We start from the raw sequence: 13,970 nt of genomic DNA, 5'->3' as shown, positions 1-13,970 counted from the left end.
GCGAGGGTAGCATGAGCGGACTCAACTCGACACCTGATCAGTGCCCCGATCATCTCGACCTCCACTGGCATTGGTCCTGTCACCGTCGGACCAATTGAAACCAGGTTCAACATTGGCAGCATCAGTGCCCCGATCATCTCAACCTCCACTGTCATTGATCTTGTCACCTCCGGACCAATTGAAGACAGGTTCAACATCGGCAGCATCTGCCGCTCCGGGTCGCCAGGATCTCTATACCCAGGCTGCAAGACTCGACCCGGGGCGTCAAAGTGTACGCCATGCACCGAACACTGTACCGGCAGTAGGTCTCGACCCGGGACGTAAGGGTCGCTTCGCACACCGCCATCCATGACCGTTATGATGGGCAATGACTCTCGGCACACACACCGTAGACGTCCCCGAGTGTTCAGACCGCCGTCCGATTGACTGCATTGCAACGCTTGGTCCCGACCCGTGCCGAAGACCGTGCGTGCAGCTGTGCGCACCTGGAACATCGTGCTGACCTCCGAATCATCCGCTGCGCACCGACCATCGAGACCCCGGACATTCCTCGGAGCTTGTGCGACGCCATGTTCCGTTGATAGCGAGGCGAGCAAGATCGATTTGCGTTTGCTTTCATCGTCCACATCATTCGCATGGAAATAGCAGCCCAACTGTTCAGAAAACAATTGGAAGTCGTCTCCGATGAAGACGGGCACGAGTCCGTGCGCCGTGCCCCGACCTTCTGCCATGCTCGAGCCGTCCGTGACGGCGAGGCGCCTGGCCCCGAAGCCTGTGCGTGCGGCACGCGAAACTCGTGATGCACTCCTCGGGGACCCTCGCCCGGTGTAGACCTCGAACCGCGCGAGATGCGCTGAGTTACTCGCTGCAGCGATCCATTCGCCCCGGCCAAAACTGCACGTCAATCCGACTAACCCAACCACTCTGCACACGCCAATCCGAACATACTCGTCGCCAAATGTAATGTCGTGGTGGAGGTGCGCCAAGGCACACTCTCGCTCGTGGCAATAAAGCAGGGTTGTGCTATCCCCTCGCTCGTGTCTGCCTTGGCGCACCTCTACCACGACATTACAATCCTCGCCTGGCATCTCGCCATTTTACATCCTCATCGTTCTTCTTGCCTGGCATCTCGCCATTTTACATCCTCATCGTTCTTCTTGCCTGGTAGCTCGCCATTTTACACCATCATCGTTCTCCTTGCCTGGCAGCTTGCCATTTTACACCATCATCGTTCCCCTTGCCTGGCAGCTTGCCATTTTACACCGTCATCGTTCCCCTTGCCTGGCAGCTTGCCATTTTACACCGTCATCGTTCTCCTTGCCTGGCAGCTTGCCATTTTACATCCTCATCGTTCTCCTTGCCTGGCAGCTTGCCATTTTACACCCTCACCGTTCTCCTTGCCTGGTAGCTTGCCATTTTACACCGTCATCGTTCTCCTTGCCTGGCAGCTTGCCATTTTACACCATCATCGTTCTCCTTGCCTAGCAGCTTGCCATTTTACACTGTTTTGAAATGATTCACGGACTTGAGTTTCACTGTAGTGAAACAGATTCCACTGGAGTTAAACCACATTCTCAGCACTATCTTCAGCGACACATTCCTCTCTTGAAGAATGGAGCTTCATATGAGGCACAGCATTGTGGCTCACTATCTCCAGCGGGTTTTCACTCCTTTTAGCTGTGGGACTTCTATCATCGTTCCACTTTTTGGGAACAACTTATTCCCATGGGCACTGGAGATTTATGACACCCATGTCATCAAGTGAATCATATTGCTTCATGGACATAATGCCAAATTGGGCCACTGGTGATACGCCATCGTCACTTTTCTTGCTTATTATTTAAGTCTGACTGTTTTCACATGCAAGCAAGCTGAACAGCTTATGTTCATCCTCATCGTTGAACATAAGGGCATTATGTCCATATTTTAATTTAACACCGCTCAGACTGGACAAAGTCATCAAACTTTAGTCTTGAGTAGAAGTCAATAACTCCGATTTTCTACAAGTTACAACTGAGTGTTTTGGTAAATTTAAACACCTTTTTTTTAAGAAAGAAAATTAATGCCTTACCTCCATGAAAGGCTTATTCTCAGGCAGCCCAACTTTGCCTCGCAGGTGTCTTAGCCATGATTTTGATTCGGCCTATTCAAACATGCCTTGCTTTGGAAACACGATCTCGTCTCACTGACTAATTCAAGTATCTAATCGAAATATTCTTTTGGATTTGAGAATCATATCTCGTGCACTAAATAACTGTCAACATCTGGAATGAAATCTGAAGATTTAAAAGTAATTAACGATTTTTACAACGAAGTGCATTTACTTTAATCAAGCAAGCCGTGATCACTCCTTCTCCATATTTGCACAAGAAAATGTGACATTGGCAAAGCATTAATTTTTACTTTTCTGCTGTTCGGACGATTACATTTGAGTGAACAAAAGATTAAGGAACGTGCAGAAAGTGGAACTTCATCGATCGCAAGAAAATAATGAACCAACTGGATCACCATGCACTACAAGTGAGTTTTGAAGGCCACGGCGATGGGGGTCATTTTTTTTGGCAATTACTTTCACAGTTTTCATTTTCGCCATTTTTATGCAATCTGCTTTCAGTACGAAATATTCATATAAATATATGAATAGTTGCTGCACACATGGACGTGGGACAAATGGATTCAAAATGATTTGTGCCATGCAGTGCGGGTGTGGGGAAATTTGTGTGATTGAAAGGATGAGTATTCTTACTATAATTCATGGACTGGTGTGTGTGTGTGTGTGTGTGTGTGTGTGTGTGTGTGTGTGTGTGTGTGTGTGTGTGTGTGTGTGTGTGTGTGTGTGTGTGTGTGTTTGTTGCACTACTCCTCCTACAGTTCTAGGCAGATTACATCCACACTTGTTACATAGGATCAGCATGACCCTAATTAATGTATAGGGGTGTTTTCATCTTTGCTGGTGGTCTTGGGGGAGGGATGAGAGGGCGGGGGGGGGGGGAAACGACACAAATTCTTGATGTAAATGTGTATTGTGTAGCGCCACCTCAAGGTGGGGGATGGTGTTACAAGTTACACCATTTCCAGTACAGTATTCCTGTCGTTTTCCACTATAGTGAGGTGTTTTGAATTACCAGTGCGTGCCCGTACGTGCGTGGCCGTACATGCGTGGCCGTAAGTGAAAAAATAAAAATAAAAATAACTTTCAAACAAACACACAGGACGTTCCTTCGCTCTCGTAAACAATCACTGGATTGGGGCATTGTGTTTATCTATAAATGCACACAAGAAATCGATAAATTATTAGAATACAGCAAGTCATCACTATCCGGAAGTCCGTACGTTGTAACCTGTAATGGGGAAAGCGGCTGAGGATCTTTTCCCCAACAGCCACACCTACGCAGCAACGTGTCCTGTCATTGGTAACTAAATGGCGCCCTTTCCTCATTGGCCATGCCTACGCAACGTGTCCTGTCATTGGTTTGGTAAATAAATGGCCATAACTTGGGAACCACTTGTCCGATCAATATCAAACCTTGAAAAAGCACATCCTCAGGTCCCCAGCAATATACCTGGCAAGTTTCAATTAGATGGGACCAGTGGTTGTTGAGAAACAGCGGTCACACACACACACACACACACACACACACACACACACACACACACACACACACACACACACACACACACACACACACATAGCTGGAATTATTTTGAATTATAAACAGTAGGTATGTTTTTGCTTCATGCATGTAACCCGGGTTATTTTTGTTTTTGCCAATACAGAGCTGTCAATTGCCTATACACTGCCCAAATATAGGTATGCATCAGAAGAACGTGTTGAATGCTTGAACATTATCACCTTTAGGGCAAGTATTCTGCTAGTATGTATAATGAGTCCCTCTGCCAGTACTATACAGCCTTAAACCGGATTACCTTTACCGATAATACCTGACTTCTCTGCTTACCTCCATATCAATTACCACCTCATCTGTGTAACACACTCCAAGACGACCTCTTGCATTATATGTCATCTCTATTTTCATTATTCTTATCAATTACATTTCCTTATCCTAAACTGAATCTACCGATCTTTTACTCAATGTATACTGAACAAAAATATAAATGCACCAAGCAATTGTTACTATTTTACCTCGAACTCATTAATACTAAATCTTCACAACAATTTGGTTATAGAATCCATGACAATTGAGCATTAAATTTCAAAGAGTTCCTTGAGAATTCTGGCGACAGTCTTTGCGCTACAACAGCCGACACAACCAAGGTGTCACTGTCAGAGTTCACACAGTCAGTAGCGGGTGTGTCCACCGTTGGCGTCGCACAGAGCGGTGCATCTCCGGCGCATGGACATCACCAGATTATCGATGGTGGCCTGAGGGATGTTTTCCCATTCCTCCTGGAGAGCCACACGGAGCTGGCGGACGTTCTCTGGGACTGCGTAATGTTGTCGTACGCGTCGATCAAGAACGTCCCAAAGGTGCTCGAAGAGCGACATGTCGGGAGAATATGGAGGCCAGTCGAGGACATCAATGTCCTCCTCACCGAGGAAGTCCATGCAGATCCTGGCAACATGGGGGCGAGCATTGTCGTGCTGAAACGTCACATGGTGAAGGCGAACAAACGGCACGACGATGGGTCTGAGTATCTCGTCCCTGTACCGCTGCCCGTTCAAGTTGCCTTCAATGAAATGAAGCCGAGTGCGCTCTCCATGGCATATGCCTTCCCACACCATAACACTGGCACCACCGTGTGACACCCGACGAAGGACATTGGCGTCAGTGTAGCGCTCCCCAGCCCGATGCCAGACGCGGAGTCCGCCATCAGCCCGATACAGCTGGAACAGCGACTCATCGGTGAACAGCACTCTCCTCCATCGTGCGAGGGTCCAGCGCAAGTGAACATTGGCCCAGTTCAGTCGGGTCTGACGCCAGACTGCAGTGAGGTCGAGTCCCCAGTGTGGTCGGCGGGCTCGGAGGTTGGCCTCCCTCAAGCGGTTACGCACCGTCTGGGCTGAAATGCGCCTGTTATGCAGCCCGACAGTCTCATCGGCAGTCTTCGTGGCCGGTCGAAGTCGATCCCGGAGATGTTGCAGCCTCATGTGAAGATCCTGACCGGCGGTGGTCACACGTGGTCGCCGGGCATGTGGGCGGTTCACGGTGCTTCCAGTCTCTCTGAGGCGCGTTCTCAGGCAGCTAATGGTGGAGTGGTGGACAATGAAGTGTGCTGCAACGGCCCGTACTGACGTCCCAGCATTCAGCATGCCAATGGCGCGCTCCCTCAAGATTTGTGACATCTGTGGCATGTTGACATTTGGCACCAGTCCACATTTTGGGGAGGCCTTTTATAGGGCAAGCTATAGGGAGTGTTTGTGTCCTGGTCACGCTCACTGACCATCACTCTGTCAAGCTCCATGGTGCTCATGGGAAGGATTACTCAACGTGTGAGTCCACACACTCAGAGTGGTCAATTTCAATGGGAACATCTGTCTTGAGCAAAACAAAGGAACCATTGCTCAAACATATCATCGGTTTGACCATTTTCCCATAATGGCAATCTTGACTTAGATATTTAGGTTGGTGCGTTTATATTTTTGTTCAGTATATAAGCCATTTGGCTGGCTTAAGATCATAAGGTCTTGAGTTCTAGCCCATGTCGTGCTGTTGAATTACTCCAAGCGGGTCGACTCAACCTGTCATCCTTCCGAGGTCACCAAAATGAGTCCCAGCTAGCTGGTAACAGGTGGTATTGCATCGGCGGCACATCCGCACCCCCAGGAAATGATGCAGCCAAGCAGCGTTAGGCTGCATATGAATAAATAAATAACCCAATCTATGAAAGTATCTACACTCCTAAATTTGATCACTTCTCTCTTGCAATATAGCTCACCTCCAAACTTTGTGTCATCTACAAATTTGGAAAGCAAACTCTGAATCCCACTGTCCAAATCATGTAAATTGTTAATAATAATGGACCTAATACAGATCCCTGAGGTACCCTACGACTTACAACTTCCAATCCAGACATCCTCACTCTCAAAGCCACTCTTTGCTTCCTATCACCAAGTCAGTTTCCACTCCAGTTAGCTACTCTACGAGCCACTCCACAAGGCCTCACCTGAGCTAACATATAGTACCTTATCAAATGTGTTATTTTTTTGCTAAATAGTTAACCACACGAGGAGCCATCCGCATAATTACAGACACAAGAGGAACTGAGATGTGATTACAAAAGGAAAGAAATAGTGAAGGAGAAAAGGAACAAAGGAGAGGAAGGGGTTTCGGTGAGGAGTACAGAAAAATGAAGGAAGGTTGGCAGCTCAGTACTGGATCCTGAATGAATTAATAAAAATGTTCACATTGCATTTTCTGGCATGTGAAACTTTGCTTTACCCCCTATAACAGGAACTACTGAAGGTTTGATGAAATTGAAGGCCATGGCACTTATCCTGTTGCTTAATAGACAATATACGAGACTTCTGCATGCGAGAGATCAAATGTGGTTCCGAATCTATGAGTGTGGCACATGCCTAAAAAGAGCGGTATGGTATCAATATTTAATTAATCACCAAGCTAGCAGCCCATTAGCGGCCTCCAATACCCATGTCCAGTAAAGGAATAGCATTGATTGAATCATTTGAAGAACCCTATTTTCCCCTGAAACATCAAAGGTGGGTTGAGGTTTAAATTATGGTACAAGGATAACCTCAATAAAGTTATCAAAAAGTTACAAATGGGTAACCTCATCCATGGAAATAAGTATGATCATCCTAAAATATACAAAGACTCGATTTCATTTTGAATGCAGCCTGCGGCTACTGGTTGCATCATTGATGAGAGCACAACTGTGATGCTGATGCAGTGCCCTCTGAAGATTGCAGCAATAATTTATAACCTGGCTCGAGTGTTGGTAATAGGTGACCTACACTTTGTGAACGACACCGAGGGATCTTTGAAATCCACCAACTGGTAATGCTGGGAGAGAGTAAACTCGGTTTAACGTCCATCCGAGGGACGGCACACACGTTGATGCCTCTCCCTGCCTGCAAAACACCAGGATGACAGTTTAGAGCTGCGTCAAGTTTCAAACCCAGGTGTAGACAGTTCATAGGCTAGTGTGCATACCTTTAGGCCATCCTGCCAGCCTAATTCTGTATGTATGTTTGTATGTATGTATGTATGTATGTATGTATGTATGTATGTATGTATGAATGTATGTATGTATGTATTTTGAATCAAAAACGGCTGGCACAAGGTACCTGTGCGTTGAGGCACAATTTAATTAGTTATTGGTAAAACGAAAAATTAAAACAGTCATTAAAAATTGGATAAGTCATTAAAAAAGCCACAATTAAAATTGACCCCTTACCCCTTGAGGGTGTTCTACACATGGAATTGTTCGATATATTTCACTGACAGCATAACTTGCTCACGGAGGAAATGGGTATTTAGTAGTTCATGAAATATATTTGCTTGGAAGTCTTGGCAGCACTGCATTTCAGAGCCAGCATTTTTGTTGCCATCCCAAGTTTTCTTAAAGCATTTAAGAATCAACCACAGAATATGGCATCATGTTCAGCCAAGACCGAGCAGGTTACCGAATCTGTAAAGGTCATTCGTGAGCCATCTTGGTTTTCACTAACAACCCGATAGCAATGTAATATCTTTCATGAAACTAGTTCCATTTCCTTTTTCTCACACATGCAGCCTGGGACTTCTGGTTTGCATCAATTATTGAGATACAACGAGGCCAAGGACATCGTGCTTCCTGTAGATTAAGGCAGGAATTTTGAATTTGTTTGTCATCCTTTGAAACAATCGCCTACCCTTTTTGACCTGTAGTGGGGCAACTTGCTAAATATAGTATAACAATTGTGCATTTTGTGAGGAAAGCACCAAATTTGACACACTAGTAGCCTCTCATATTATGAACAGATTTGGATATTGGGCCATCTCACATTCAGCTGCTGATGGCTGTGGCAGCCATTTTCCAAAATGGCCGCTCGCGGTTCATTCTAACATTGGTTTGAACATTTATTAAAAGTTGAATTAAGAATAACATAACCTGAAGCCACCTCAAGTTTAAAGATAGCCGCCATTTTGCAAGATGGCTGCTAATTATTTGTTGTACCGGACGACTATCTCACTCATAAAAATTGGTTGTTGAGAATGGTGGCAAACGAATCGTGGGCTGCGTCGGATTGATATGAATACCAACATCGCTTATGTAAAGTCAGTAGTTGTTGAGCATGGTGGCAAACGAATCATGGGCTGCGTCTCATTCATATGAATACCGACATCTCACTCATAGAAATTGATCGAGAGATGTCTGATTTAAATGTTCTGAATCAGTGACACAGTCTGCTCTGTTAATATTCTCTTAATTTTGTGAGCACTCTCCCTCACACACACACACAAAGCTGTGCATTCAAGTGCAGCCTTTTTGCACTTGCAACGCTTCAGGCAGCTCTTCTTGCACTTGCACGATACTAGCTCATAGCAGGTGCGGGCTGCTTTGGGTAGCTTCGTCCAGTGTGGCTTGTACACCCCCTCGTCATTCTTCACCTAGCCCCAACTGGATGGAGGAGGCAGCTCTGGCGTTGGTCGCAGTGTTTGACCCCACACATGGCCTCCTTGGTAGGCCGCCCTCTTCACATGCTCCTCCAGAGCTGCCTTGGTTGGCGGGATCAGCTGCACGTTGTTCTTCTTCGCGAAAAGTTTCTTCCGGGCCTTGTCAATGTCGTTGCACGTGCTGGTTCTGTCATAGAGCAATATGATGAACCTCTCGATGGTGTGCATGACATCGTCTGATATGCCACTTGGTGCAGAGGATAGCTTCAGCAGTGCGTCTGTAAGTTCTGGCAGAACGGTCCAGATTGTCCAAGCAGTCTTCTTACCATGTCCAGCAAAGCTAGATACAGTGTCACACCCAGTCAGAGCATGAAACATTGGGAGTGCCTGTGCCTTGTCTGGTCCAAGGCCAGCTACTATTTCGTGGGCTGCCAGGTACCGAAAACTCTTCCCAGTGCCAAATGCTAGCCACAGTTCATCTTCTAGTTGCAGTCCCTGGGCCACTGACACAGCCAACACCACTACATCGGTGTCAACTGTCTTGATCAGTATCTTGTGGTGACCATGGTTGGCTGCATGGGATGCATGCAACAACATTCGACTGTCAGCTTCTTCGTGGCTGCATGGGGCGAGCAAGGCCAGGTCTAGCAGCGGTGGCTTGCTCAGCACTGCCTCTCCATCAGTGATAACCAGCTGCTTGTCATCCTGGTCAAACCACCTGAAGATAGCTTCTGATAGGAACTTGAACAGCTCGGTCTTGTTGGTGTCCACTCGGAGGAAGTTCTGCCAGTTTCCAGGTATAACTGCTGCCCCGACCACACGTCTACGCACTCCTTTTCCACGCTTTGGAATCTGTGTCTTAATAAGACTAGTTAGTCCACTTTTATTTTTTTTCTCAACCAAATCAAATTGTTACTTTCTTTGACCATTATTGGACCTTTATTAGTAAATAAACTTTCACTATCAACCTGCATTCCTCTCCAGTAAAGCAGATATATGTCATAACAGTAACCAATGGCGGCCATTTTGAAAAATGGCTGCCACAGCCATCAGCAGCTGAATTTGAGATGGCCCGATATCCAAATCTGTTCATAATATGATACGCTACTAGTGTGACAAATTTGGTGCTTTCCTCACAAAATGCACAATTGTTAAGCTAAGTTGCCCCACTACTGTGTCTGAAACTTCAGAAGATTGTCATCCAGATCCTAAATTATTCCCAAATTATGCAATCAAATGTCAACCCAAAATCTCAACCATTAGGCCAACAAACTCCATACTGTCATTCAAAATCTCCATCATTATTGACAAATTATTTCCTCTACCACCAAAGGTAGATGGAGGTTATGTTTTCACTCCTGTGTCTGTCTGTCTGTCTGTCTGTCTGTCTGTGAGCATGAGACCTCAAAAAGTCGGTGACTGATTCAGACGAAACTTGATGGACAAGTTGGTTGTGTGACAAGGACGAATTGATTAGATTTTGTTGAAGATTCGGATCTGGATATCAGAATTTCAAAAGTGATTCTTTACCATTGAGAGATGGGGTCAAAAACGATATATCGCATCGTATTTCAAAAAGTGATGGACGCTGCATGGGTTATGACAAAACTTGGTGGATGAGTTGGTGGTGGTAACAAGAACAAGCGGATTCGATTTTGGTTAAGGGCTGGATGCAGATCCGGCCTTTGAGTGGGATACAAATCGTAAACAATTCAGCCCGGTAGAGGTATGCGCTCTACCGAGTGCAGTTCTAGTTCCATTGATGAAATTGATATGTAAAGAAAATATTGTGTATATGTTGATCAACCAAGTTACACTTTGAGGTCAAAAACTGAGAGCATCGTTATTACTGTATATGCAATTCATGGAAAGGCCATATAGACATGCAAGGTATATGTTCTCACATATTGTGCAGGCCAGATGAGTAGAACGAAAGGCTCGGACTGGAAGAGTGAGTCAGCATGCTCGTTTGCAACTTTTCCGAACAGGCTTGAAGGCGAGGGCTGCCTGAGGGTGTCACGAGAGTCTTTGAGCCACGTGGCGGGACCGGCGGAGCGCAAGTCACCAATGAACGACATTCTTGCTTTACCTGTGGGTAGAATATACAGTGATGTAAAACACGACAGCGATAAAATATTGTGCAAGCATAGAAAATATCTAAAAATTACAAGTGCAGGTCTTGATGTTGATTGAACTAATTTTGCAAGGCAACTGTAATTACATTCAGTGATTATGGGAACGAAAATAATCTTCCCAAAAGTTCTTCTTCCAACAGATATAATACAACTTGTCCACAGTTCAAACAAACCAAATGTAATATTACAGATAATGTACACAAGGCTACCTGTCAATGTTATAATCAATGGATTGTAAGTCTCGACGCAGAGTTTCATGAACACTGCTCTGTATAGTGTGTGAAAATATTGATCTCCAGCGAGGTACCCATGCTATGCACGGGAGGGAGCCCAAGAGCAAACAGACAATGCGGAAATGGCGAATTCCAAACCATGACCCAATAAATTGCACATTCCTGTGACACCTTCAGTCGAAAGTCAGGCAGGAACAGCCGGTTCGCGAAGGACTTGGGCAAAAAACTTACTGCAGCTGATCCCAATAGACGTAAGGTGGGTAATATTTCTATGACGTCACAATGGCGACTCCGCGAATGTCACGGGGGAAAACCCTCACATAATATCCTTCTCCTTTAAACTCAATCTCTCTGTATTTTCATTCCGCACAGCATCATTCCAATCATAAATTAATACTATACCATTAATATAACAAAATACAACGTAACAAACACTCATGAGATAAACAAACATAAACGCTGTTCTGACGTTCTATCCGGATCGGGAGCAGCTTCGTATGGATCAAAACTCAAAATCATAATTCTATTGAGGTATTTATGGAACCTCTCACCCACCTTAGGACACCGGATGGGACCCCAAAAGGTTTTTCAGAAGGTTTGGTGGGGCTAGCCCCAAAACTGAGTGAGTGGTGTCGGGTCGGACGGACACACTCCTGCTTAATAATATAGATGATGAAGAAATGCTGGTATATACAATAAAGTACTGTGCAAAAGTTTGGGATATTTTCACTTTTGTGGTGCTACTCCCCATTAAACAATTGTGAGAATATAGACGTGTGCAATATTGGTGGATAATAATTCAAATTTCTGTGAAAGTTAATTTAACATCACAGTTACCTTAAAGTATACACAATTAATTTGGAAAATGATTTTTGTTTTTGTTTTAGAGAGACATATTATATTATCGTGTGTGAGTAATATCCACTTACCACAAAGAAAATTTTCAGGAAACAGTTTGTGCATTTTTGTAAATAATAATAATAATAATAATAATAATAATAATAATAATAATTTATTGAAGTAATCAACACCAGTTACATTAATGCAAAATTACAGGAAACCACAATAACATTTGCAAATTAGTGAATACGTGAAATTAGTTTTCATCAGTTTGTTCCCTTGCTTGAAAGTCTGTGTGGGTACAGAAAGGCACCAAGGAAGCAACTTTTAACAGAACAGCGTGTGAAGATCCAAAGTCTGTTCGAATAAGTGTGCACTGAAGAAAATACCAGAAAAGCTGAAGACCTCCTGCAATAGTGTGCGGTACACTTTGCAATGCAGGACAAGACAAGAAAAGGCAACGAAGACCCAGAAGAATCTTCTCAAAGCAAGACAAACGCTTGAAGTTGCTCAGATTACACGATAAAAGAAAATCAAGTTGGCGGCTTACAAATGAAACGAGAGTAGGCCTGAACATTAACATCTCATGCAGCACTGTGTACAGAGGCTGATGGGAGCAGGTCTTCATGGCAGAGTTACAGCAAATAAACCACTGCTAAGACCACAGAATAGGGTGGAATGACTGACATCTGCAAAGGAACACCAAGATTGGTTGACTGAGCAATGGAATCGGGTAGTCTGGTCTGATGAATCGCAGTTTGAAATTTTGGATCTAATATATGCCAGTCCTTACGCCAAAGACCTGGAGAATGTAACAACACATAATGTTTGCAGCCTACTGTTAAACACGGAGGAGGCCCTGTGACTGTCTGGGGTTGTATCTCAGCTTTTGGTGTCGGAAAACTTGTTAAAATCAATGGGATTCAAGCAAAAGGAAGTACAAGCGGATACTGCAGCACCATACAGTTCCTTGTGTCTCGGCCTGGTACTTTCACATTGTAGACACATTGGCAGTCTCTGTATTTTTCTGCCTTATTTTTGGTCTTTCACACTGTGCCCTTTCTTGGCTCTGTCACTCCGCTGTTTCTGCAGGGCACACAAGGTCTCCCAGTAACCATCTTATTGTTAAACTCTAAATATCAAGGCTCATTTGTTCTTGTTTTCTCTTGCCTGTGGGACCAACTTCCCTTGTCTGTTCAGTCCCATTCTTCCCTCCTGGGCTTCAAAATACAGCTGTTCACGACTACCTCAGGTCATCCATACTCATGATTTTGTCTACCCCACAGGACCCCATTCCCATAACCTTTTTATAGGTTCTTGTGATTTTTCTCCTCTCCCTCACCCATTTTGCTTTGTTAGTTGTCGGTTCATTTGTTCCTTTTCTGTTTCATCCCCATCTTCCCCTTCCTCTTGCTGTACTTCATTCAGCGTGTGTGCAGCTTGTTCACCCGATGTGCGTCCTTTTCTCATTTCAATGTATGTCCTCCTCCTCCTCTCACCTCTACTTTGATGTTGGTGTTTCCTCTTCCATTCTGCTCTAGCTCTTCCATGAGCCTCGATCATATATACAAAAAAACGCCTGACACTGGTCCGGCCCAGCCAGTTTTGTTTTGTTTGTTATTTTACCATGATGGGTAGAGCAGTATTTGGTGTAATTCTTGGTTGGCCGTGTTGTATTTTCTTCTTTGAATAATGCATAACAACCATCATAATCTAATGGTGAAAATTAAATCTGCAGCAAGAATTTCTTTTTCACGGAAATAGATTGATGAAGCACAAGTCATCATAGGAAAGACTGCAAGGTGTCCACAGCATATTGCTTGGGCTACTGATATGTGAATGATGTCTCATGGGTTATATTAATAAAGAGGGGTGGGGGCGTGGGGGGGCAGGGAGGATGTCACAAAAAGTATGACAAAATGACTCGTCACACCAAGTAAACTTGTATCAAAAAATTAGTGCCGAGATCAGGAACAGGTGTCGTGTTTGGTTTGAAGTAGGTGTGCTTGTGCCTCCCATTGCTTCGCTGATGGGTTTAATCAAAGGACAGCACATCAGCACATAATAGGTCAGGTCATTCAGGTTTCTTGACTGCCACTGGTAACATGTAACCCAGTGATACCTGCTGCATGGTTGGGTAGTCGGCGACTAAACTGACTACCCTCACTGGCTCGCCAGTGGGG

At 44.8% G+C, this 13,970-nt stretch overlaps 1 protein-coding gene across 1 annotated transcript in view; it reads right to left on the bottom strand.

Annotated features, from left to right (window-relative positions):
* The window catches only part of LOC147020397 (GRB2-associated and regulator of MAPK protein-like), a 64,006-nt gene that overhangs the window by 12,298 nt on the left and 37,738 nt on the right, over nt 1-13,970 (bottom strand). The window contains exon 5 of the mRNA XM_085895723.1: nt 10,484-10,668. Within this exon, the coding sequence (XP_085751849.1) occupies nt 10,484-10,668 (185 nt within the window). The remainder of the gene's footprint in view (nt 1-10,483; nt 10,669-13,970) is intronic.

Source organism: Eptatretus burgeri, chromosome 9, assembly GCF_056783735.1.
Source record: "Eptatretus burgeri isolate ZD-2024b chromosome 9, Ebu_testis_v1, whole genome shotgun sequence".
Lineage (NCBI taxonomy): Eukaryota > Metazoa > Chordata > Myxini > Myxiniformes > Myxinidae > Eptatretus > Eptatretus burgeri.
This window is presented reverse-complemented; position numbering and strand designations above follow the sequence as displayed.